Here is a 26,257-nt window from a genome sequence, read left to right on the forward strand (position 1 = left end):
ACACACTCCCAGCTTTAACGCAGGACCCAAGGACTCATCCACCCCCAAGGCGCGGGCTCAAACCCGGTGAGAGCCAGCGCCATCCCCAGCGGACTTCATGGCCTGGTTCACTGTGCATTTTGCTTCCCAGCAGGTCAGCCGTGCCGTGCGTCACCAAGGACGGCGAGGAAGCTCGGCAGCAAAGGAAGGAGGAAGAGCGTGATACGGGGAGAGGAGGATGCGAGCCCGTTGACTCTGCCTTTGCAGTCTACAACTACCTGAAGGGAGGTTGTAGCGCAGTGGGAGTCGGCCTCATCTCCCGGGCAACTAGCGATAGGACAAGAGGACACAGCCTCAAGCTTCGCCAGGGGAGGTTCAGGTTGGACATTAGGAAGCATTTCTTCTCAGCAAGGGTCATTAGCCATTGGAACGGGCTGCCCAGGGAGGTGGTGGAGTCACCATCTCTGGAGGGGTTTAAGAAAAGACTGGCCATGGCACTCAGTGCCCTGGTCTAGTTGCCATGGTGGTGTCAGGGCAACGGTTGGACTCGATGATCCCAGAGGTCTCTTCCAACCTGACTGATTCTGTGATTCTCTGATTCTGTGTGCTCAGATATACAAGGCTTGTGCTTCCAAGCATCAGCTTGGCCCAACGGCCCTAAGTCACCCCACACAGCAGCAGCAAAGAAGGAAGGCGATGACAACCGCTGCTCTAATTTATGAGTTGTCTCTGTTCACGCTCACCAGCCCTGCACTAGGACTCGCTGCTCCATTTGCAAGCAGACGGAAACAACGAATGTGACTCGAGACAGCGGGAGAAACACCTCTCCATCACATGTACCTTCCCCTTCACAGGCTCTGCTGCCACTTGTCTTGCCTGTCATCGAAAGGAACTCACAACACGCCGCTGAATGATGTACTGTAATCAATACAAATAGCCATGAGAGCCCCTGAAAAGGACGTGGAAGCACAGCTCAGCAGCGATATTTACGAGCGCAGGATACCACAGACCAGAACAGTCCCAACTCTCCCGAGTATTTCCACTATTTACACTGAGATCAGAAAATTAAAATGATATTTTACGCTTAATGGTTCGACCAAGACCTGTGAAGTCCTTCTCTCGGTCCCATTTACAACACAAACGCCAATGACAGAGCAGCAGATGGTCAGAAACACTCCCCTAGAATATTCAGGCGATTCAACTTGAATCTGTGCCCAAATCATTTAACTTTAATGGATTCTTTCATTAACAACCAAAGAAAGGGAATATGGTTGCCAGGACATTAAAATCACTTTTTCAATTATACCGTTATAAAATCGAACAAATTAGCTGTAATTCTTAGCTGAAGCCTAAATGGAAGCACGACTTTATGAAAGAAATGAAAATTGATTTGGATTAGTGGGCATCAAGGGCTTTTTAAAAATTAACGAGATTCTTCTGACTTCATAGCATGGATGGATTAGCTGGAGGTTTCACTGCCCTGTGTTTGCTACCTGCCAAAGCACGGCAGCTGGCTGCACAGCATTTGTTACAGCGGGTTTTAATTAGACCAAGGGAAGAGGATGCAAGGACTGAAGCTGGAAACAAAGTTCTGGAAAAGCTGTGTGGTATCTGAATTCACCTTTTGGACCCAGCCCAGCAGGGTCTTGGCAAAAAACATGGAAATCAGAACCTCTAAGCTTTAGCAGGATAAGGACTGCAGGCTGCATTATTCGGCTTGGGGTGGTCTTGCTTGAAGATCAAGGCAAAACTGCAGTGGATGCTTCACAAACACACAATAAAAATGAAGCCCAAGATCCTTGCTGCAAAGAATATGCAACCTTAATACAGGCTATTAAAAAAAACCCAACACAACACAAAAAACACACAAAAAAACAAACCAGGTAAGGATAACGATGGAAGCAGCGGAAAGAGCAATTCATAAAGGAAACAGGAGCCGTAAAACTGAGCACCAGATGCAAGGTAACTACAACAACAAGAGCTATGGAGTCACACTAAGAAGGAAGAAAAATGTCCTTTATATTGTATAATACGAACTTAATGAAAGAGACGTTCACTGAATGCAACCTGCATTGATCCTACAGACCAGGAACACTAAGATACATTTTAGAGAGCCATCCCCCTGCCAGGGAAGGTAGTGATTTGGAACTGCTGCCCAGAAAAAAGAGACCGAAAACCAAGCTGGAGACTTTTATACCTGCACTGGACAAAGCCTTTTTAAATGTACTTATTTTAAAACAAAAAGGCACTACTGGGAACAGCCCTGTTTTGACCCCTGTGAGGCAGATTGGATGTTCTAGCGCACACGCTCCACCCTGAACATCTCCAGGACGATGCACTGCCGAGAGCACCTGCCAGCTGGCAGAACTGGCCTCTCTGTAAGGTAAATGCAGCAGAACATTTCAAAAACATTTTCATGAAATCTTGCAACACAAAGCACTTTAGATGCCTCCCCTTGACGAGTCAGCATTTCATATCTAGTCATTTCTACTCTTTATTGCAACACAGTGGTTGACAATTTGCATCAGGACAAGCTGGCTTGAAAAATTAATCTTTCTTTGGATAATCCTGAATATTACTTCTTTGCCATCATCATGCTGGTTTGGCACCCTGTAGCTGGCTTTCAGATATGCCCCAGGGTATTATTTTCCAATAAACCAACAAGAGCCGTACCCTTTGAGCAAAGCCTTGTATTGTAACTGTCGTGGGTCTCCGTGTGCTTGTTAGCAGTCTTTGTATTTAAGAAACCAGAAGAACACATTTTAATGCAGGACCTTTCGAGCTCCATGTGTCTTAGAGTTCTTTTAATGATCTAAAAATCAGGGCACCCTCTGGTTGTCTGTTATAACTAATGGCAAGAGTTGGCCTAGTAGGGTAGCAACTATATAGGCAAACATAACACGCACAGCCAAGAGCTTTATCTCATCTAGGGTAGTGATCTGAAAAGCCTGGAGTCAGAGCGCTTTAAGAAAGGACACCTCCAGAGAAGACCATCACTGACGTTGGTCTTTCTGCAAGGCAGAGCAGAATGGGCTTCCCCAAACTGACACTTCAGGCTGAAGGTGACTGAAGCAATGTCCTTTTACTTGTGCGTCACTGCAACAGCACAGGAGCACGCACACATCAAATCACTGTGCTGCTACTGAATGCCGGGGTAGGGAACAGTAATGTCCAGCTAAAAGCACAGGAACTGCCTGACCCAACCAACCCACACAGACAAACACATTCAGCTGTACCTGGGAAGTCTGGCCTCCAGGCTCACGCTACTCCCAGGCAGAAAACTGGCACTTCTCACCACACTGTACACACACTAGCACCTTCTTGTCCATCAGCTGTGATTTAAGAGCACCTACAGGGGCTTCTGAATATCCATTTTGGCTATTGTCTAAGAGAAGCAGCTTATTGTTACCATAATTATTAGTAACAATTACATAACTATTATATATGTTAATATATGTCAACAGAATAAGAATATTAATATATTCTCTACAGGGTATTCCACAGAATTAATGAGATCTAGTAATGAGCCTAACCTCTCTGACATCTTGCTGATACTTATTGCTAAGCAAGCTACTAAATTCAGTGTGCATCTGCTCAGGCAGTGCACTGGCTTGCAACTAACTCAATATCTGTAGGTTAAAAGGACGTGAATGCTGAAGAACAGAGGTTTGTGCCTTGCTCGAGGCAGCGATGGAAGAGGAAGACATGCATTTGCTCCTGCTACCTGCGTTACCAAGCTGGTACCTTCTACCCCAGGGACGGGCAGATAGCTCTGAGCAGCCACATCTCAAACCACCCCAGCTCTCTGCTGCAGTAAATGCCAATCGGTCCCCAAGAGCTCTTTGCCACATCAATTCATGTACACCACGGGGCTGTCCCTATCTCCAGTCCCACCTCTTCTCAAAGACCTTCAAGCTTGGCAGTGCTGCAAGCTCAAGACAACTCAAGGCGACTCCAGTGAGGCTGCTGTTCACAACACTGTTTTGTAGTGGTCTTAGCTGGGATGCAGGGCAACTTTTGTGTTATTTTGCATCCTACCTCCTCTACAAGCTGGGACTTGGGAAGAACAGATAGCTCACATGATCTCAGCAGCAGATCCTAAAAGCCCTAATTCTAGTGAAGTCAGCAGCAAAACTCCCACAGACAGAGCAGAGGATTTAGCCCTAGAGAAGTTGAAAACAAAAGCAGCATCTGTCACTCACCCATGAGACCCACAGCATACAACAGTGTAAAAATTACATTCACATGGACCTGACCCTGCTTCATGGATAACTACTCCGTGCTCTGCTTCACGGCTCCAGAGACTTTCTGCTTACAGATCCCATCTCTGAGCCTGCTTCTCACACCCTTTTGTTCCTTATAGGATATTAGCATGGAAACAAGAGCTCTGTTTCTCAGCTGCTCATCTCCTCCTGCTGTCTATCCTTCCCCAACAGAAGACAGACCTTACAGAGAGCCTGTTTTCATGCAAATAGCCCCAAATGACAGCTACAGAAGAACAGAGCATGTGAGCACCTACCAGAGCCGGTGTGCCAGACACCATGTTAAGGATAACCCACGTGCACAGAAACCATCTCACCATTTTGCTGATGAAAGCTGCTGTGTACACGGGAAGTTCGTTGGGAGACTTACAGAGCATCTTCCATGGAAGGCAAGACTCTTACTTTGAGATCACATTGAGAAGGTCCAACCATGTAGGATGCAACATCAACCACCAGCCAGGAAAAGCCCTGCTAGCCTGTTGTATCCTCAAATTCAGCACTAACATGGCCCTGGCGAAGAGGAACCATCAATATGAGACTCAGACTCCTTAAAAAAAAGTCCCACAAGAGTCACAGGAGGTTCAAGTTCTGCTCTTGCCCCTGAATCTTCCTGTGATTTTTGCTCTTTTATAAGCATATTACTGTTGTTCCAGGGGACTGGTTACGTGGGAAGTCTAACCAAAGTGGGGAAGCTGACAGTGACCTGCTCCGGGTATCTAACTCGGAGCATGAGCCAGACGGCGCTGTCAAAGGGCAAAGAATACACTGTGGAAACAAAACCTCTTTGTTCCTCTAATTTTGTTCCAGTTAAGTCAGTTCAGCTGTTCCATATAACCAGTCAAAAACATTCAGCATTTCCCAAAGTATTTTAAGACTTCAAAGTTGTAGGTTTTATTTTGACAGTTTTAAAGCACAGAGCTTTTTTTTTCTTTACAGATTTTTTTGCATTAAAAACAAAGCTGTTTAATAAATTAAGCTTTACAACAACCACTGCTGCTCTGCTTTTATCATGGCTTCAATTAAAATATTGTTTCTTGAAGACAGCTAATGGCTTCTGAGGCAAAAAAAGAGGGTGTTTCACTGAGAATGCTTTCAATAGACTCAATTTGTTAAAACTTGTGATTAAAACCAAACTCCAAGTTGTGCAAGCTCAGAACCAGGGGCACTTTAATTTCCCTAAGTTGCTGATCTGAACTCAAAACTTCCCAGCCTTAAATGAACACAGTCAACTAAAAAGTGACCTCTCCAACACTCACCAATGAGGAAAATGTAGGAAAACCACTGTTGAGACCAGTGCCTGGCAGCTCAGCAGAGCCGGGAGCTGATCAGGAGCAGGCTGTTCCAGAACAAAACCTTTCCACATAACCCAGGCAACCGATCTGACCTTTTCATCTACAAAACCCAGCGAACCCACCACTGAACCCATTACCGTGGGAGATCTGCCCCTCAAAACTGTGTTGTTCACAGTCTCGAGGCTAAACCTGTTCTGACACCGATTGCCTCCTGTCAGGAAAGTGCTGGAACAGCTCGGGGACAAGACCTGGGCTGAAACCAAACCTGTCTGAACTCTCCCCGCGTAACATGAGCTTCACACACTCGCGCTGACATTGTCGTGACACCGAACCGGAGCCAGGCAAGCAAGGGAGGGACTGGTGTCTTCAAAAGCAAACAAAAGAGGGTTATAAAAACTAATTAGCTGTTCACGCTCACTACTGCTGTAACCACAGCAGCCGTTGTGAAGCGAGCACACCTCTGAGGGCTGCTTACAAGCAGCGCTGGGATGGACTGGGCTCGGCCAGCTTCCCCGTGCCAGCAGCACAGGCCCTAATCCCACAGTTCGGAGGCTAAAGCTCCACTCGCACGGTTCACAGTGCAGCCCACGACCAGCTGTGTCAGCACAACCGAGAAAGCGGGATCAAGCAGCCGTGGGGAGGGAGCTTTTAAGCCTGCGACGCTGCCAAATGCTTCATATCACGGCCCTGCCCATTTGCGTTTCTGCTTTGGGCCCCATCTGTAGCTTCCCATCCATGTAAAAGCTGTCCCCAGGGAGAAAAAAAAGGCCACCGTCCATTTGTTTAACACATCTCAAGCACGTCTAGTTTCAAATGAAGTAGGTGGTACAACTCCTAATGCTAATCTTTTCCACACAATTCTGAATCTCTCGTCATCTGGGGGCAGGGAAGATCAGAAATGGAAATAGCTGGTCCAGCGGCCCCGACACCAGTGCGGCCCCCGAGGCCTCCCTCCCAGCTCCCACCCCTCCAAGGCAGCACCGCGTCCTCACCATCAGAAACACACACACACACTCGATTCTTTTCTCAACTTCTACTTCAAAGTGATCCTACAAAGCAGGTCTCCAAACACAGGACCAGTTAAATCACCCAGCAATAACACATAAGGAATGAAGTATCTTTAAAATACGGTTGCATCCTGTTCCAGAAGTCTTAATGGGCCGTATTTTTAGCCCAGGAACAACCTGGAAGCCAGCACAGACATACTGCAGCACTGAAACTATGTCACTGCAAAGCTATTTCGTTACAAGCCACAGCTCTCTTTGCAAAGACAGTTTCTTCCAAGAGCCCAACCAAGCTGGTACAAGGCTTTCCAGCACGCGTATGTGTAAGGCAGCCAGAAATGAGTCCAATACATCATGTAAAAGTTGAGAATCAGGAGAAAGAAATCAAGAAACACGGGAGATCAGTCCCTTTCAACATATATGGCTCAGCAGAGGTCACTGCAATGACTTGGAGCTGGAGGGGGGCCAGGGCACCGTGCATGCATCTGTTAGAGATCCCACCCAGGCATCCTCACACACATGCTAACTGCAAGACCAGAGGAAGCAGGAGCTCAGGCTGGGACCACCCGTACTCTTGTGCCTCTCACTACCTGCAGCGACAAACTGCCTGGCACAGCCAGGGAGGTAATGGGTGGCAGAGCTGCACAAGGGAGCACAGACGCTCCTCAAACAGCTGCTATTTCAAAGCTTCGTTCACAGAATGACCCTGCCTAACTCAGAGGGACAGCGTGAGACTTCGGTGGCTTGCAGACTGTAGAGAGAAACCATTCATTGCTTTTCTGAAAGCTGTTCCTCTTTCCATGATCCTGGAAGAAAGCTGGAGTAAAAGAACACCCATACAGTCCTTATCTCCTTCATTACGGGGAAAAGAAGTTGCTCAAGAATATAAAATTGGCTGTTCCTCTGAATCAGCTCCAAAGGTATCTCAGGAAAGGCATGTTATCTCCCACCAGCCCAAACCACTCCTATTTGTTACAGAATAATAAACCCATTAGTACTGAGCAATCACATTATTACACTGTTGTTTTACATGGCTATAATTTAACAGTTCCTCACTGTTTGCTTTAGGAAATCTGTTCTTGAAAGGTCTATAAAATTATGAACTCTTGCTCCAGTTTGAAAACATAGGCACGAGCAGGGATTTCTGTTCTCTACACATTCCCCTCATAGTAAACACCAGCTTATACGAAACATCTTTTGTTTATTGAAAGTAAAAAGGCATGTGGACATTTTAAACAAAAAGAAGGTGGGAGGCTGAGAGGAACAGACAGATTATGTTTTCCACTTTCATTTTGCCTTGTGTCTAAACAAACAGTTCCCAACAGCTTTGTTTTCCAAACCAACTTTCTCCCAGCTGCTATCTGGAACCACAGAAAGGAAAAGCAATACTCAAGATGTGCAAGGATTACTTGACTTTGCACACTCGTTTTACTCAGCAATCGGGGTTCTGAATGTGCAAGCCCCAGGGAGCGTTATTAGGAGTAAGCAATAGCCTTGTAGAGGCTGGTTGACTTCACCTCCAAAGCAGCACTGAGAGGGTTCACTCAGAGCCCTCAAGCTATGCAGGGGGGAATCGAGCCTTTTGCCAAGCTTTTGTGCCACGTCAGCTTGCCACAGGACCCGATCCATTGCCTTCCACCCAGCCACAACTGCACATAATCTTGGAAGATGACTTTGAACTCATACAACAACAGCTAAGATAGAAGACCAGAGCAAACAGCTCTTACAAACTCCTCCATGACCAGTCATCTGTAGCATCTGAAAAACAAGCTATTCCCCTCTATGCTTTTTGGCTGTGGTCATGCCTCTTCCCATAAGGAAAGGGCAGCACAGAGATACTGACCCAAAAAAGACCCAAGGAACTGTGCCAGGATGGAGTATATTCTAGTGTTTCTGAATTTTTCAACATCTTAAAGATTAAAGATCTTAATCATCAAAGATCTTTCTCATCCCTCTGCCTTCAGCTGATGATCAAATATGCCTGCACTCCTTTTACGAGCCTTCTTGCTACACGCAGTTTAGTGTTACTTAGACTGTATTTGCCTCAGAAGTTCCTCGCCTACACAAGAGATGTGGCAACAGTTTGCTAAAGCTTCAAAATGGGAATACCTGGAGTTAGTAACATTTTGACCCCTGTTTCATGCAAATAGCAGAAGATTCCTTGTATCCGAGCATGAATACAGAGATCTGTCTCTATCAGAGTCTCAGAAATGATGTGCAAATGCATGACTGTCACAGCCCTCACATACACCACTGAAACTTGCTACATGTGACCCACCACCTTTGTAGTTACACTGCACAGCACGCAAAGCTATGCAACAACCAAACAGCCCCTCCGTAGAGAGAGGGATAACGGGATGCACCTCCGCAGCAGCAGCTAGGCACCCGTGTTCCCAGAAGAGCTCCAGAACAGCATTTTCTACCCAGGTCAGAGGGAAAGGCCCCAGGCAAGACACAGATCAATTCCCACTGCCACTTCACTCTGGCTCACCTTGACACAGAAGAGACATAACCACATCCGAAGTGAGGATGGAGCTGCCCCTGAGGCTCCAGGATCCTGTCTCAGCTCCCAGAAAGAGGGCTGCAGCTGCATTCTTTTGGGAGCATCCATCTTGGTCTTCCTCCTGAAGTTAGTTTGTGAAACTGCTTCCTGCAGCCTCAGCAAACACCTCCTCTTCCCTTCCTAGGTATCTATCTCTGGCCATCTCCTGTAACAACCCATCAGCTCTGCCCTCAGTTGTTACTTCCAGAGATAGCCTCTGGCTATGCTAAGAGAGTCTGCAAGCCCTCAATGTGCTCCATAGACCATTGCCCCCAACAGAGCTTCTTCTGCCACTGCCTTTCCCAAGGTTAGAGTCTTGCTCTGCGTCTCTCCTGTTAGAAGTGAGCTGAATAGGAAAGAGGGAAAAATCCAGTTTGCCAAAACCCACCATACACAAGACTTGGTAATTATGTGAAGATACCTAAAGCTTCCTGCCGAGGAAGCCATTAGAAAGTCACATACACAGAAAATGCGCCTGACCCTTCCCCAAGGAGAGCAGATGATATTCAGCCAAATGGCAGATTCTGCATATCATTAATCTGCTTTTGCAGTCCTGATGAAGAAAGAACTCAACTTTGGGAGCTGGACCTTCATGAGCATCACCCTAAAAAGGCATTTGCACGGCCATGGATGGACTCCAGAACATGGTAGCTTCTCACCTGCACCTCATTCATTGTCAGGGCAACGGTTGGACTCGATGATCCCAGAGGTCTCTTCCAACCTGGTTGATTCTGTGATTCATTCACCCCATCCAGCACCTGTACACCCGGGGAACGTGCATGCAGCCCAAGCCAGCCCGTGCCCTCAGAAACAAACCCTCCACACAAGCCTTTTCACAAGGCCTTTTTCTCCCAGCCCTGTACAGCTGACACAATAGCTAAGTCTCCCTGACAGCACATGGATTTCACTGCTACTCGCAGCACAAATAAGATAATTAGGCCAGAAATCTTCAAAGCCCTGCCACTGCCTTTGGTAATGAGATTCTGCAGTTCACCTGAAAATAAAAACGGAAGGAGGAGAGCAGGTAAAGCCCCTTCTCCACCAACAGCCTGAACTGTGAAATCATCCCTCAAGCAGCTTAGTCCAGCTTCCATCAAGAAGTCCTTCCTAGCAGCTGGGAAGTTCACGTATGAATACAACCCTTTAAAAAGAGGAGCATTTGTACAGGGAAACCAGTAGTGCAACATATTTCCCAGTAAAACACAAGCTACGAGCAGGGAAACAGTGACGTTTTAATCAGTGACAGCCCTTTTATCTTGCTGTGTGCTCGCTTTCTTCCTGCAAAAAGGGAGCAGTTCACATCTTCGCATCTCTATTCTTACCTGAAATGCTGTCTGCAAAGAAAAAGGGCAAAGAACCCTTCTGCAGGGGTGACACTGCTCTGATACACATCCCAAGACACATGCACTCCTCAGACTGAGCTGAAAGCTTTCACAACAAACAAAATCCCCCGGCATGTATTTACAACTATTTATTGTATTTTTCTGGCTTTTGAAGTTAAGCAAAGAGCCACCCTTGTTTGCTGACATTTTTTTGATAGGCTGGGGTTCAAGTCTGGAGTGTGTCTTCAGGACAGGGTGTAAAGTGCCATAACACAGAGCAGATACAAAACATCAAGACTGGCTCTGGTGTCTGTCCTACCAGGTACCCGAGAAATCTGCACGTACAGCCCCTCTCTCTGCCCCTCGTGCTTCCCTGGTCTCTTCAAAACAGCCAACCTGCCCCACAGAGCCCCAGCAGCGAGGCCTGGGTGTGCAACTTGCCACCCCAAGACAAGAACCAACTCTCCCATGCTCCACCGTTACAAAGTCAGCTACCCCTGAGAAGAGAAGTCAGGCTCATCAAACTCCTGCCAACTCTCCTGCATTTCCCAGGTAATTGCACAAACCATGAATTAATGAGAAATAATGAGCCAGCACACAGGGGAAGAGAAGACAATTCAGAACGGCAACAAAGAAAACCAATGAGAAAATCTGTTTTAACAGCTCACTGCAGACGACTGTCACTGCAAGCCTGCACCAGCCCAAGAGAGGTTTTCCCTGCTCTGGGAGGACACACGGACTGCAGAGCGCACACACGACCCACACTGCACGGGAACACAAGAGAAAGGTGAGCGGGGCTTAGGCCAGGAGCTAATTTTGCAGAGAACAGACAGCGTGGGCAGTCCAGACAAAGCACCAGACTCTGTCCAGGTGCAGCTTTGTCACCATCCACTGCACAAAACCCATCTGAGTTTCACTGCCTGGCTATGGGCTGCAGCATCTGACACCAGCTCCCTTCACAGGTGTGGACTACCCCTGGCTTTATCTAGCCACGCTCTGCTCCGTTTTGTTATCACTTAACCCACAAAGGTACGTTATCGATACAGCTAGCCAACAAGCCTTACCTGGACAACAGCAGATAAGAAGGTAGGTTTGAGAAGGAGACATTGAAAATAATAAAATAGGAGATGCTAAACTGTTAAGTCAAAGGAGTGCCCACAGCCTGACAATGCAATGATCTTACCAAGGACTTGACCATCTCAGGACTTTGCATCCTCCTGGCGTAACTACAGCAGCTGAATGTGAATGCCTGTGGGGACCGTCACACCACTCTGGAGCCCTCCTGTATCAGTGGGGTCCAGGCTTGGATGTGATGCTTCTCCCTGCTGTCTCTGGGCTTCTGCTTATTTCACTGAAACACATCTAAAAACAACACCTGAACTTATCCTGAGATTTCAGCAAAAACACCCAAATCACTCACTTTTCTCCACGATAAGGAGAGGTCTTGACTCTGTGCACCAGACTGCTAGATGAGCGCTATAGACGGTGGCTGTTCTGGACCAAGGAACACAACCTCATTTATTACTAAAAACAGATTTATTTCCATTAATCTAGACTAATTACTGCTGTTCCTCTTTTAATGAGGTCCTGTGTGCCTCAGCACATAACTTCAGCACAAGAGAAATCCTCATCTTCATAACCAGACAATTTTGGGCCATTTTGAATAGCTCCTTCTCTAGTTTAAGATGGAAATTATGAGAATGATGCCTTTTCCAAAGAAACAGTTTCATTTTAGGGAATGCTGTGTGATTATTCTCATGTTCAGGTCAGTAACAGCCTTGCAAAATCTCCTTGACTTTATCCAACTTTTACTACTGCTGAGCAGGGATTAACATTCATTGAGCCCACCCCATATTAGCCAAAGATTATTGGTTAGTCACCAGCCTATAATCACTGCGTTTTCCAGCAGAGACCTTCACATCGCTCAGATAGCTAGCAGGATAATCCAAGTCACATTTTTAAGGAAATCTACATAAAAACACACATCCACACCTTGTCTTCTCCCTTTCAAAATACCCAATTAGTTCAGCTTAGGAAATGCCATAAAAATTAGTACTGTGAAATTTCCAGTCTAACAAGTTTCTGGTGAGAAGAAAATATTCCCTATGAGGGCAGCATTTTTTTAAACCCACAAACTCTAAAATACATAAACAAGCAATCAGGAATTTTCATTTACAGGCCTGCACATACCACGTACACATCTCTGTATTCACACTGCAGCCGCACACATCCAGTGCTGACGCACCATGGGCAGGTAGGCACAACCATGTCTGCACAGCCACATAGAATCACAGAATCACAGAATCAATCAGGTTGGAAGAGACCTCTGGGGTCATCGAGTCCAACCATTGCCCTGACACCACCATGGCAACTAGACCATGGCACTAAGGGCCATGTCCAGTCTTCTCTTAAACCCCTCCAGAGATGGTGACTCCAGCACCTCCCTGGGCAGCCCCTTCCAATGGCTAATGACCCTTGCTGAGAAGAAATGCTTCCTAATGTCCAACCTGAACCTCCTCTGGCGAAGCTTGAGGCTGTGTCCTCTTGTCCTATCACTAGTTGCCTGGGAGAAGAGGCCGACTCCCACTCCACTACAACCTCCCTTCAGGTAGCTGTAGACTGCACTAAGGTCACCTCTGAGCCTCCTCTTCTCCAGGCTAAACACCCCCAGCTCCCTCAGCCATTCCTCGTAGGTCAGACCCTCCAGACCCTTCACCAGCTTGGTCGCCCTCCTCTGGACTCGCTCCAACACCTCAACATCTTTCTAAATGAAATCTGTTCATCTACATGAACATCTGTTCATGTAGAACATGCATTTTGAACAGCCCCTATTCCACATCTCTACAGGCCTCTACATCTGAAATACACACCTGCAGCACCTGGACACCCCCACCCTGAAAGTATTCATGCTCAGCCTCTCAGACAGGAATTTTAATACCTCATTTTACAAATTAAAAACTATGATGCAAAGGATTGCCTGAAACCATTCTTAAGTGTGTCACGCAGCAGGGAACCAAACGTCTCCATCCTAAAGCCCAAGAAGTCCTACTATTGGTTTCCTGCTTCTGAAGGCTCACTGCTGCTTCATGGACACAGCTGGGCAGAGGCTGGAGACATTTACACAAGAATATAAAAACTGCACTGTGTAGGCGACATGGAACAGCACAGAGGCAGCTTTATGTGTGGGAGAGGGCAACGGTCCATAGGGTCCACCTGTACTTGAAGTGCTGACGGAGGACGTAGCTGAGATGTTATTTGGTGAAAGCTGCTGTAAGACTAAGACAGTATTTTTCTATGCAAGTGTAACTACTCCGTGTGATTCCAGCTTAGACGGCTTTCTCTTTAAATGCCATACGGAAGCTGCACCTACGTGTCCCACCCCGATTCTTCCTCTGGTTTCCTCCGTGTGAGTGTGCTGCTGCAACACCTGAATCTGCCTCGGCAACAGCTCGGCTGCTCACCAAAGAGGCACTCTCGGAGCTGAAGGTTTCTTTACTTTTCCCTCTGCTTGGCTCTGATCCCGTCACATCTGGAAAGCCATAACCAGCACGGCTGTCCGAGCGGAACGGCGGCTCTGCGCTGAGCTGCGGGGGAACAGGTGCCCCCGGGGACTCGCAGGGTCCAGATCCAAACAGTCAGTCTCTGAATCGAAGTAGCTAAGAAATTTCCTCTGCTGAGCAAACACCTAACTGCTGAGAAAAGCAGGGCTTTTACTTACACTAGTGTTAGCTACAGCAGGCTGAGATGAAGGGATGGAAGATTCAAGCACCTGCATGAATTCAGCTTAGTAAAGAGCAGGAAATTTGATCAGTGTACACATACAGAGAGGCTTTTCATCCCAGTACCTGTCTTCATATAAGCCACAGCAGGTAAATTCAGACTGAATGAAGGTGTGTGCATTACTGAGCGAGGACATCAAACCAGCTTACCAAGGGGCTGTGACAAACAAGCACCCACAAGATATTTTTAAGTCAGAAGCAGGTGTTGCTCTTTAAGAGATGCTCTTGTCCCAGCACAACCATTAAACCTGAAACAAGGAATGTCCTCAGCTTCCTGCAGTACACATGAAGGCAGCGCAACTTCACCAGCCTGAAACCTAAAAAATTATCCAAGTGCCTTGACTGGGATAAAAAACAAAGAGCAAGAAGAATTATTTGATGGCCCAGCCTCGCGCCCAGATGCTGAAGTGTTACTGAAGCCTTTCACCCCACACTTAACTCCCTCTGCTGCTAAACGGAAAATCCTGGCAGCAGCCACAAGCGTCAAGTAAATGGGAAGCTATTCTCTGCCAGCAGCTGGGAGAAACTTCCTTCTCTCCCCACTCTGCACGTAAAGAAAACCCCACAATAGCACTTGAGGTAATGCTGCTAGCCAGATTTTCAACTGACAGACTCTTGAGAAAAGCCTCCAGATACGAAGGCTGCTCCTAAGGACCCTCTTCAAGCGGATGACATTTGACTTCGGGAACGTAGGGCTCATCTCCTCAAGGAAGGGTTCGCTTTGTTTTCAGTACAGAGAAAAGAGTACAAAGGAAAAGAAAGAAAAGTTGCATTTACTGTGACCTAGGAAAAAACAGAGCTAAATAATTTTGATCAATATTTTGGTTTCTCTGACAAAAGCCACAATCAGCTCTGACATAAACAACTGGTTAGCAAGCCTGGGGGGGCAGGAGGAGTAAATCAAACCAGACTTTCAAGACACTTATCTTTCCATCACAACAATCGCCACCAATGACAGTAATTTACATGGCTAATAGGCAGTATTATGTTTACAAAATCATTCTTGGGAAGGAGGATCTAAACAATTTTTGCCAGCCCAGCAAAGAAGCTGGTATTGGATGAGATGCTGGGTTTCTTTTTCCCCTTTTATCTTCTATGTGTATTTTGCCACCCCGCCTTGCTATGCAACAACGCATAGTGCCTTCGCAAGCAACCACAAACCTGTGGAGCACATGATCTCCCTCCTATGAGAACCTGAATTCTCTAACAGCAGGGCTGCCTGAGCCTCTACAGCAGGGGAAATACCTGTCAAGCAGGAAATAATGGAGTCAAGTCAGCAGCCCCAGATCCTCCACCCCACGCCACACTTCTTACCCCACTGCTGAAGATAACCTCAAAGGAGCCCCAGCACCTCGTACACAAGCCTTATCTCCCATGCAGTGACAGGTCCCATCCCAACACCACAGGCTAAACCCCCTAAACATCAGCCTGATCATCTGCTAATTCTCTGCCCTCCCCGACCCTTGTCTTTTTTGGTCACGAGAAGCTCCATGTCTCCTTCTTACGAGCTCTCTCAAGGCTTTGCCAGGAGTCAAACAGGCGAGTGGGACTGGTAGGGCATAGAAACGGGCTGCAACTAGCCCTGTCTCTCTGGGTCAACATGATTAAGAGAAGGACTATACATGTCACCCTTTTAAAGCAGCAATGATATTTCCAGAAAGGTAACAGCACATCACATTAGCACTACAAGGAGCACGCTGGAGTTTTTCACTAGACCATCTCCAAAAAAAGAGACAAAAAGGGGACAAAGATTTCCAAAGGAACACAAAAGCCTTCTCAGTTGCAGTAATAACAAATCAGTACGCACTCGACTAGTTTTGATATCAGGAACAATTCCACTTTTGTCTGGAAAATACATGCACCCATCGGATCCAACTAGCCAGCCAAGAGGCACAGGGAGGACAGTCTTGCATCAAGTGCAAAACTTCAGGTACTTTTAAAACCTATAAGCACTGCTGATGCTTCTGAACAAGAAGAGGTATCAAAGCCCTGCATGCATAAACAGCCAGGTTTTGCCAAAACCCTTGGTGTATTCACACAACGTGGGAAATCCATCCCATTAAGTAATGACCTTTTTGGTCACACCAATTAACTTGATCATCTATCGACAGGCAATTTAGAAAACTATGGAGGATGCACATTTCCCAGCAGACAGTGAAACATAAAGCAGGACCTTACCACATTCCCCCCAGCCCGCTGCCAGCCTGGCGTCGCTGCCGCAGCCCAGCTTTGCTCCACCTCTGCTCCAAGTTCTGCCATCCCAGCACCTTTCTCTGGAGTTCTAAGTGTTTAATTTCCCAAACCCTTACAGTTAACAAGGTGCTAAGCCATCCCAACTCCAAAGGGAATGTGGTTCAAAGACCCAAGCAGGAAATGAGAGCAGGGAAGTCAGAATAAGGGAACGGGCCACAGCAGACTGAGCACAAATGCAACAGCTTCACACACTACATTTTAATTCTCCCACCAATTCAGGTTGACAGCAACCTCTGGGGATGCTCACATTTCATTAACACACCTTTAATATTAACGACTTGTCCTCAAGAAATCCACGTGAGGGATCCTGAAGAAAAATTAAAACTTTAAAAAACAAGAAAGCATAGAATCATAGAATGGTTTGGGTTGGAATGGACCTTAAAGATCATCTAGTTCCAACCCCCCTGACACAGGCAGGGACACCTTCCTCTAGACCAGGTTGCTCAAACCCTCATCCAACCTGGCCTTGAACACTGCCAGGGAAGGGGCATCCACAACTTCTCTGGGCAACCTATTCCAGTGTCTCACCACCCTCACAGGGAAGAATTTCTTCCTAATAACTAATCTAAATCTCCCCTCTTTCAGTTTAAAACCATTACTCCTCGTCTTATCACTACATGTCCTTGTAAAAAGCCCCTGAATAAACCTGAAAAAAACAGGTTATTCAACAGCTCAGCTGAATTTAATATGGCAGTAACAGGCAATTGCGTTTAAAATGCAGACACAGATTTTTAAATAATTTCAGAACATCCGATATGAAAGTTTCAGTGGAATACAGTAATTGCTTATCATAACCACCAGAGCAGGTTTATTACCCACAGCGATAACACACTGCATCTGCTGGACTTCTCAGATAAAGGAGGCCCATATCACAACAGCAGGATCCCACGGATTAAGAGCAGGAGAGGATCTGACTCAAACAGACACCAAAGGGCATCAGCGACGTGAATGAAAACACGTCCAAGGGAGAAGCACCGCGACCTACACACTGACAAGCAAAGTGTCTTGACACCTGCAAACAGGAGAGTGTTAGATAGGCACAAACAAGGCTGATGACAAGTGTTTGGGTTCTCCCAGGGAATTTCTCTTGTCAGCAGCTGAGACCCTAGCAGGTATCTGCCCTCCTGGAAGTAAACACTGACCAGCTCTTCCCCTCCCTACGAAGGCTCCGTTACTCTTCAGAATTAGGAAAATTCAATGGTGTTTCAAGGATGAATTCAGCGTACCAGCGAAAGTCAGACAAACCAGGAGGAGCTCTTCGGTCCTTCCTGCCACGTCTGGTGTGGGGTTTAGCATCTCTAGAAGGGCTCGTGAAAACACACCTCAGCTCTGCTTTTTATGAAGGTGGCAGATTCTGTTGTAACAACTGTGGATCCTCTCACCAAGGAGCTGTTAAGTCAGAAAAGCATAAGCAGCACTTGGAGGTCACTTACTCATGGGACTTTAATAAATGCAAGAAATGTACTTACGAGTGATGGTGTTCATATGCTTACAGTGTGTGACAGCACCTTCTGCCCAGCTGGAACAAACGAGGAAACCAAGCCAGAGACGGCAAGTGACCAACACAGAGACAACAGAAACAGCCAATGTCACAGCAGCTCCAAGTCCTGCATTTGGAAAGTGCCTTCCCAATAAAAGAGGAAAGCAAAACAGCTGCTAAGTCCTATGACGTGAATGCTGACAGGACCATAAAACAGCAGCATGTTTTAAAGCATAAAAGACTTCAAAAATCAAATAAACAAGTGGACACAAGGACTTGAGATTGCGATTTCCTGCAGCTTTGTGTCTTGTGGCTGGATTACCCTGTCCTACCCAAACAAGGTGCAAGCTCTGTTCAATGCTCTTCCTGCAGTTGAGGCACTTCAGGTTCTCCCCGAGGTGGGTTTTTCAGTGTCTCTCCTTCAGTCCACGCAGAAACTGCATCTCTCTCCTCTGCTTGATCACTTATTTTCAAAAACTCTACATTCTCCATATCCACACCAGCTACGACTGACCAGCAGGTCCAAGAATTATTTGTAAAAGGAAAGGGAGATGGACAACCAAACAGCATGACTCCGTAAGTGTCTCTTCCTTAGAAAACCAGGCTAAAAATACTGTAGACAAGCGGCTCCAGTTCTTCTCCAGAAAGCAACGAAATTGCACCAGAGTTGATTTTGGCCCAACATGCACTTGGCAAATACTGATAACGAGGATTTACCATATCCCCTCTAGTATTACACAGCTGACTATAAAGTAAACATTTGCTTCCTACAGATAACAAAATGACTGTGATCGCTCTGGGTTTATAAAGGTTAGGGGTTTTGCCGTCACCCAAGGCAGGCCTATAATCCTAAGTGTCCAAGCAGAAAACCCGCTATGTGTAACACTGGCCTCAGTTTTCCCTCAGGTACCCACTCACCTCACGCAGAGATAGTTTGGGATGGATTCCAGCAACAAATTACAATCAGATTAAATATTAATTGCCATCTTAATTATATAACTATGACTAGGCTTAATGGCCAGGCTGCCATTTAAACAGGAGAGAAGCGTGTAAATCGTGCAAGCGGCATCTCTTACGCTGCAAATGCCCAAACTGATTCACAAGCACCTGGATTTTTCCCTGGGAGAAGAGTCAGCCTTTGGGAAAGCAGCTCCAAGAGACGTAGAGTTCAAATCACGGGGCAAGTGATACGGTATCAGGAGTCACAAATTCATGAGCCAACGTGGGCTAACACAGCACCCTGCCCTCGGGATAGTTGTACACTACAGTGATGAAGATCACATACGTGCTGAATACTTATCGATGGATTTTATCCTCTCAACGCCTTTGTCAGAAGTATGCAGCATCTCTATTTTTGCCTAAAGATAGGCCCTGAGGACACCAGAAGCAACTGGCCCAGGATCACAGCAGGCACTCAAGCGAGATGTCCCGTGTGCCACGGCAACACCCAGCCCACCCCAGCAGTTCCCAAACGCAGGTGGCTCCGGTTCCCCGACGCAGAGAGACCTGTGCTGTACCACAGAAGCTGCCTCCAGCTCCAAATCGGGCTGCGAGCACACACGCAGGGAGAATCATCTCCTTCTTCCCCAGGGAAAGGCAGATTGCCACACATTTTCTTTTTAAATTATTATTTGCGCCACTCTGAAGCAGCTCATGCACCATCAGCTATACCCCCACTCCGTGTGGGGCCCCCTGAAGCAGATCAAACTTGCTACAGCTGCCAGGAGAAAGTCTGCTGCAGAAAGCAGGGAGACATCAGAAAATCAGTGGGTTCTGCTTCACTTCGGACTTTATGGTAGTGAAAGGAGAGAGCACAAAAAAAGAAAGAGAGAAGGAAAAAGCTAGGGGAAAAAAACAGAACCAAGCCTGAGCGGTTTCTCCTTCAGCCGCACAGACCAGAAAGAAAGAGGGAAACACCAGCAGAAACATGCCCCACTGTCAAGTAGCTTCTGCCATCAGGGCTTGGAGACCGGCTGTCACGACAGCCACAGCACAACAGCAGCAAGCTCCCGTGCGAGAAACCTGCCCCTGGAAACACCACATAGGCAAAACCTCCCTGACGTGGTGTGCACGAGGGTTTGGCACTGTCAGTGCCCTCCATGTCTTGGGGACTGTAAGAAATACCCCTTCTCCGCACTGCCCATCCTGCCTCCTTGCAACCCAGCCCACGGACAGGCAACACCGCAACGCCACAGGCAACAGGGCAAGGGGATCTGCACGCAGGTGACGTCCTGCGAAGCGCAGGTGATGCAGGATCCCTGGACAACGGCAACACCGACTTCCCCGGGCAAAGGCACTACCCGCACGCAGCAGGCTGCGGGGTGATGCCGCGGAGACGAACGTGACAGAAAGGATAAAACAAATCAGAAGTGAGGTGATGTCGAAAAAGGAAATCTGTTCTGCAGCAAGAGAACTCGACGGCAAATCCAAGTGACACAAACCCAGATGGGTTCATTCGGATCGAAAGCTCAGCCCGCTTCCCACCGACACGTCCCCTGGAGAGAGCCCCAGGGAAAGCAACCAGCGGAACCTCCTTGCCAGTCAACTGAAGAGGGGTTGGTTGGTGTTTTTTTTTTTCTTAAACCCTTTCCTGCTACTGCAGGGAAAACAGTCTCAAAGTAGGACAGGCAGAAGGCTTTCAAAACACCGGATCACATCCCCAGCTAGTGTAAACTGGCACGGCTTCCATCAAGTCCACAGAGGGGGGAAGGTTTTCCAGTCTACTTCTCTCCTAAGTATTTCATACCCAGCGAGGCTTGAACTTTGGATCAAAACACGTGGGCTTCGGGATCAAATGCAGACTTTCCCCAAACCATTTCAACCCTCTGCCAAATTAATTTCAGATTGAAACGAGTCCATGCTTTTCTTTTCAGAATCAAACCCACCTGTTGGAAAGCACATCTGCATGTACCAAGCAGCACGTCCACAGACTGCACAGACACACTCACTACCTCTACACGATATGTGGCCCGTTGTTAGAAAACAAACAGAAACAATTTCCACTAGTTGCCTACTTGCTTGCAAAAAAAAAGCAGAGAAGCCACAACTGCAAATTCCCACAAAGCATTTGGAGTTTTCTTGTTGAAGTGGGCTTGAAAAACAACATCCACTCCACCACTCTCCTTTTCTCTTTTTAAAAAAAAAAAAAAAATCATTGTTCTCCATTACAAACCTCGGGATCCACTTAGCTGTTTGCTCAAACACGCAGGAGTCGCAGCTCCCACCCGCCCCAGCTCACCCGTTCATCTGCTGGTGGGGTCACAGACTGCCATCCATCTAGAAAAACCCACACGCACCGACGACAATGGGCCGTTTACACGGACCGTTATTCATTTCTATACACAGCCACCGTAACGCTGCACCTATCTCAAACGATAACCTACCGCTTACGGGAGCTCACAACATTGTGAAAAAGAAAGAAAGAAAATAAAAACAATCCTGCAGCCGTTCACCACACCGTATTCTCCCCCCAAATGCTATTTGTGAAGCCATAAAGACTAAATATCCTTTGTGCTGTTATTATGTTCTGCTGAACCTGAGTGCATCGTAAAAATGAATAAAAATGTACATGGCACAGAGACGGCTCCTCCACCACCGTCCCCCGTTCAGGAGGCTCTTTTATACGAGAGCAACTCCAGGGCACACACATGGCTCATGTTTTTCAGTGCAACTCCACCAGCCTACACCTTTCCGAGCCCTTCTCGGCGACGCAGACAAAAGCTTTTGCGGGTCTGTGCACGCACAGGGACCGAACCACGCACCCCACGCTCCGCAGCTCCAACGACCCTCGGCGCAAACTTCGACGGCAGATGCAGAAAGTCAGCCAGCGCGACGGGTGTACGTGTGCCTGCGCACAGAGCCGTTTGCGTAACCGTTGCAAAACGGGGGGCACCAAGAGCACGGCTGCTCCCGGGTCGCTTCCTTGACCAACGGGACATCTGCCCACCCAGGCGCGGTGGGAGCGGGCAAGGGTCCCCACCATGGCCCAGACCCCCGGGCCTGCTCCGGGCTAGCCCCACACCGGACAAGCGCTTCGGCCCCCCACAGCCGTCCCCCCAGACGAAACTTGAGCGCTGCCACTGTGGGCTGGCAATGCGGAGGCCCGGGGGTCCCTGCTGCTGGCCCACTCCCCCCCCAGCCCGGCACTCTGAGGGGATGCCCTGTGTCACCCCCAAAAGGTGACCCCAAAGGAGGCACCGTCCAGATGTGGGTTGGGGCTATGAGTGTGGCCGTCACCTGACTCAGGGTGACGAAAAGCGGCTGGGGGAGAGAAGGGGATGGAAGGAGGGTGTGGGAAAAATGGCCACGGGGTGGGGGGACGGCCACTGAGGGGGGGAGAGGGCAACTGGGGGGGGAATGGCCACCAAAGGGGGGGAATGGCCACTAAGGGGAGGGAATGGCCACTGAAGGGAGGGAATGGCCACTGAGGGGGGATAAGGCTGCTACGGGCAGGCAAGAAACAGCAGGGAAGAGGGTCCCGGCCGGGGAGCGCATCCCCGCGGTCGCTGCCCATGGCCGAGCGGGGCGCGGTGCAGGGCAGGTGGCACCACGGTCCCACGCGTGACTGTCCGTGGGCTCGGAGGCACCCACCACCCCCCCCTTTCCTCACCCACCTTGCACGGCGAGGACGGCGAAGCAGAGACAAAGCAGATCCTCCAGCGCCATGTAAGCCCCGCCGGGCGCCGGGAGCAGGGGCCGCCGCGGCCGCATCTAAGAGGGGAGCGCGCTCTCCCGCCGCCCCACCGCCATCTTGTGCGAGCGCCCCAGCCCCAGCCCCGCGCTGCCCGCCGGCGCCGCCGGGCCCCGCTGCCGGGGGCGGCCCTGGCCCTGCCGCTGCTCCGCCTTTGTCAGCGGGTTCGCCCCGAGCCGAGGGGGCTCCTCCCGCCCTCCTCCACAGCGGCCGCACCAACAGGTTGCTGCCAGCCCGCGGCGGGGGGAGCGGCCCCGTTTCCTGAGGGGGGGGGGAAGCGGGGCCGGGCTGCCGCGGCAGGTGCGGGGCTCCTCCTGCGTGCCGGCAGCTCCCCAGGCCAGCAAACGGGGGGTTATAAACATTTTATGTGCTTTTTTTTATTAATTTTCCCCCCTTTTAGTGTTTTTTTTCCTATTTGCCTCAGGTGAGCGTGGAGGACTCCGCGCTGCCGCCAGCCATCGTCTTCCCCCTCATGGTGCTGCGGGGCGGGGGGACGCACCTGTGCCAGCCCCCCTGTCCCGTCAGGGCGGCCGGAGCCCTCCGCGGCGCCCACCCTTGGCCGCTCCGCCGCTTTCCGCTGATAGACGGGTGCCCAGCAGCTCCCACCGCCACAGCCGGCCGAGGGCTAGCTGGCCCGAGGGCTAGTGGCCACCCGAGGGCTAGTGGCCACCCGCAGGCCCGTGTCCGTGGGGAGGAGGTGAGGCTGCCGCCCCGACACAGCCTGGCCGGGCTGCGGAGGCACCAGTGGCCACATCACCCCCGGTCTGCAGTCCCGCTGGGGCCCGTTTCGAAGCACAGCTCCTTCAGGTGTACATCAGGTGCCAACGTCTAGCCGATGCTGCTCGGCTGTCTTCTTTGAAAATAAAGCAAATAAAATACACAGCGCAGCCTTTCTGCACCCTGTTGCTGCGGGGAGAGGCAGGACCCATCAGCCAGCCAAGCCAAGCAGTGGAAATGAAGTGGGGAGCTGAAGGGTGCTGAAAGATGAAGACCGAGGCTGCTGCCTCCGTGGCTTGGCTGGGTCCCAGACACAAAGTCACGCTGCACGTCTGCGTGTAAAGCCACAGGTGCAGGTTTAGTCCTAAGGCCAAATGACACCAAGACCTTCTTTTGGCAGCGGCGGCTGGTGCCAAGCATCCAGCGAGTAAGAGGGGGTCTGCTTTGGCCTCTGAAAGGAGAAGAGGCTGCCCGGCACACTGGGATGTTTTATCACAGCGGTGTGGAACGCAGAGAGGGCTCCAGGTATGCAGAATATGAAAAAAAGAAACCTTTTAAATCCAGACTCTCCTATTTATTAGCTTGTTTAATGAACTATAAAAACTTAAACGAAACCAGAAAGGCTGCGCGGTGGGAAGCAGGTTTCCCATGTGTATGAGTTATGCAACTGTAAGTTAGTACTGGTACCACTGGTGCCAACAAGCCCTGGGATCCAGCAGCCCCCAGCCCCAGGCAGAGACATGCAGGGGGACTCTGCCCAGCACTGGGGCCACTTGCTGCACACCTTGCTGGGAAGGAGTGGGTAATAAGACCACAGCAAATCCACTGATCCTATTCCTGGACCATGCATACACTTACCTCCCTGCAGAAAGAAAAGGAGATAGTAACAGCCACGCTCCCTTCTGCACTACTCCAGCATGGCACTAAAGATGAACAACCTCCACAGACCCTCCTTTCTCTCTGAGCCTTTCCCACCTGCCTCTTTCTGTGTGAGGTGGTTTTAAAGGTGCTGCCAAATTGCTTTAATGAGGCTGCAGAGGAATGTCTCCTCATTGTATCTGCCAGTGGTTTGTTTTTAGACACACCCCTGCCCTTTTTTCCTCAAATCCCGGACGTTTCTCCCTCCCTTTAAGCAAGGAAACCTTCACCTAAAATCAGGCAAGTCTGACATAATATAAATAAGGAAAACTGCTAGTGGTCTGCAAAATGCTGCACACTCTGGCTAATGGCACCTGCCTGTGTTAAGGCATTGACCCAGCTCCCTGCCAAGAGGTCAGGGCTAGAAGCAGGCATTAGGCTAGAAATCAAAAGACCCAGGTGTAATTCTTGTCTTTGCTCCTTGCCTGACATTATAGTGTTACTTGATTCCTTCGTGGCAACTCTGTGTCTTCCTGCATGTCAGTGGGAACAGGAATTAAACCAGCATTTTGACAAACTCAGGCTTGCAACAGATATATTCCCTGAATATCTATCCCTAGGGAGGGAAAAAGAAAAACAAACACTTAACAAACAGCCCCTGAACTGTGAAAGTGCCAGGAACGTGACCCAGAGCACCAGCTCCTGTCACACTGACAACGCGCGTACTCTGCAAGAGTAACACCGCGTCCCCACCGCCCGCCTCTCTCACCCCCATCAGCACAGACACACTGAGCTCACGACAGCCAACGTTTCCGCGGGGCGACTCCTTCACAGCTTCAGCCAGCACTGGCTGACGTGTGCGTTCGCAGCAGCCGGTCCTGCGGCTGCAGGGAGGTGTTCCTGGGGTCGCACCTCCCGGGCAGGCAGTAGCTGCTTCAGATGCCACGCGCTGCGTGAACTGACTTCTTGCAGCACTTACAGAGGATGGAGAGCCTGGAGAATGAGCCACTGTAGATTTGTGAAGGGTGGGGTAACTCCCTGGCTGTAAGTCCAAAAAGAACAAGGTGACAGCAGACCTGTGCCTAGAAGGGACATTCCTGGGACATTTCTGCCCCAATACTTATGGCAAGCAAAAGCCCCCGTTTATGCACTGCAGACTCCCCAATGTCCCCGTCCCTGACGGCGAGGAGTTTCTTTCTACCTTTCGATAGCTGCAAACCTCTGATACTTTGAGCTGAGAAAGTGTGAAGGGCAAAAAGGAGCAGCAGCAAGTGGAAGGTGTTTGTCATTCAGCCTTTTGTTCCCCCTTCAGGAAACATTATTTCTGTGCTCCAAAAAAAAATCTTCGGTGAGTCAGGTATACGGACAGTGTATCATACACACCTCTCGGTTTGTGTAAGACCCCAGCAAAGAAGAGCCCTTCAGGGAAATCCAGCAGAAGCTGCTATAAATTTATTTAGCTCAGCAGGAGCTTTTCCCATGCAGCCAGTCTGTAGCCAAGGGGGAATCCATGCTTTTGAAAGGTTGGTATAGATGCAAGAGGCCCCGAAGCACAGCAGCACATGTTACAGAGGTATCTGAACCAGAATTTCTCTAGGCTCTGAAGCCAAATCCACACTAAGCAGCCCATGTCCACTTCTGGCTGGCATCTGTAAGAGTCAGACTACCAGGATCCAGTTGTGCAAGACACTAAACAAAAGCAGGTAAATAACAATGCTTGCTCCCAAAAAAGATCCCTCAAAATAAAAGAAACCCAAAGAACAGGGAAGAGCTGTTTCCCAGAGAAAGCAGTTGCTTTCACGGCACGTTACATGTTATTAAGCAGGCAACACAGCGTTATCCTGGTTCCAGGTTCAGTCTGAATCCTACTGATGAAAATGCTTTGCTGTCAAACCCTATAGCTCTGACGTTAGAGCACGTTGAAGCTTTTGTAGATGCACTTGTTCAAAAGCACTTCCCTGCTCAGCGAAAGCATCGCCCCGGGGGGCAGTGCCCTCCAGTCTGGCAGATACAAAGTGCTGCCCACAGCTACTCAGCCCCACATCTCACAGTGCCTGAGACTGTCCCTGGTTTGGGACC

At 49.0% G+C, this 26,257-nt stretch overlaps 1 protein-coding gene across 1 annotated transcript in view; it reads right to left on the reverse strand.

Annotated features, from left to right (window-relative positions):
• Nucleotides 1-22,646, reverse strand: part of IGDCC4 (immunoglobulin superfamily DCC subclass member 4) — a 95,654-nt gene extending 73,008 nt beyond the window's left edge. The window contains exon 1 of the mRNA XM_068410666.1: nucleotides 22,527-22,646. Within this exon, the coding sequence (XP_068266767.1) occupies nucleotides 22,527-22,623 (97 nt within the window). The 5' untranslated portion in view covers nucleotides 22,624-22,646. The remainder of the gene's footprint in view (nucleotides 1-22,526) is intronic.
• Between the last annotated feature and the right edge of the window lie 3,611 nt (nucleotides 22,647-26,257).

This window comes from Nyctibius grandis, chromosome 11 (assembly GCF_013368605.1).
Source record: "Nyctibius grandis isolate bNycGra1 chromosome 11, bNycGra1.pri, whole genome shotgun sequence".
Classification (NCBI taxonomy): Eukaryota; Metazoa; Chordata; class Aves; order Nyctibiiformes; family Nyctibiidae; genus Nyctibius; species Nyctibius grandis.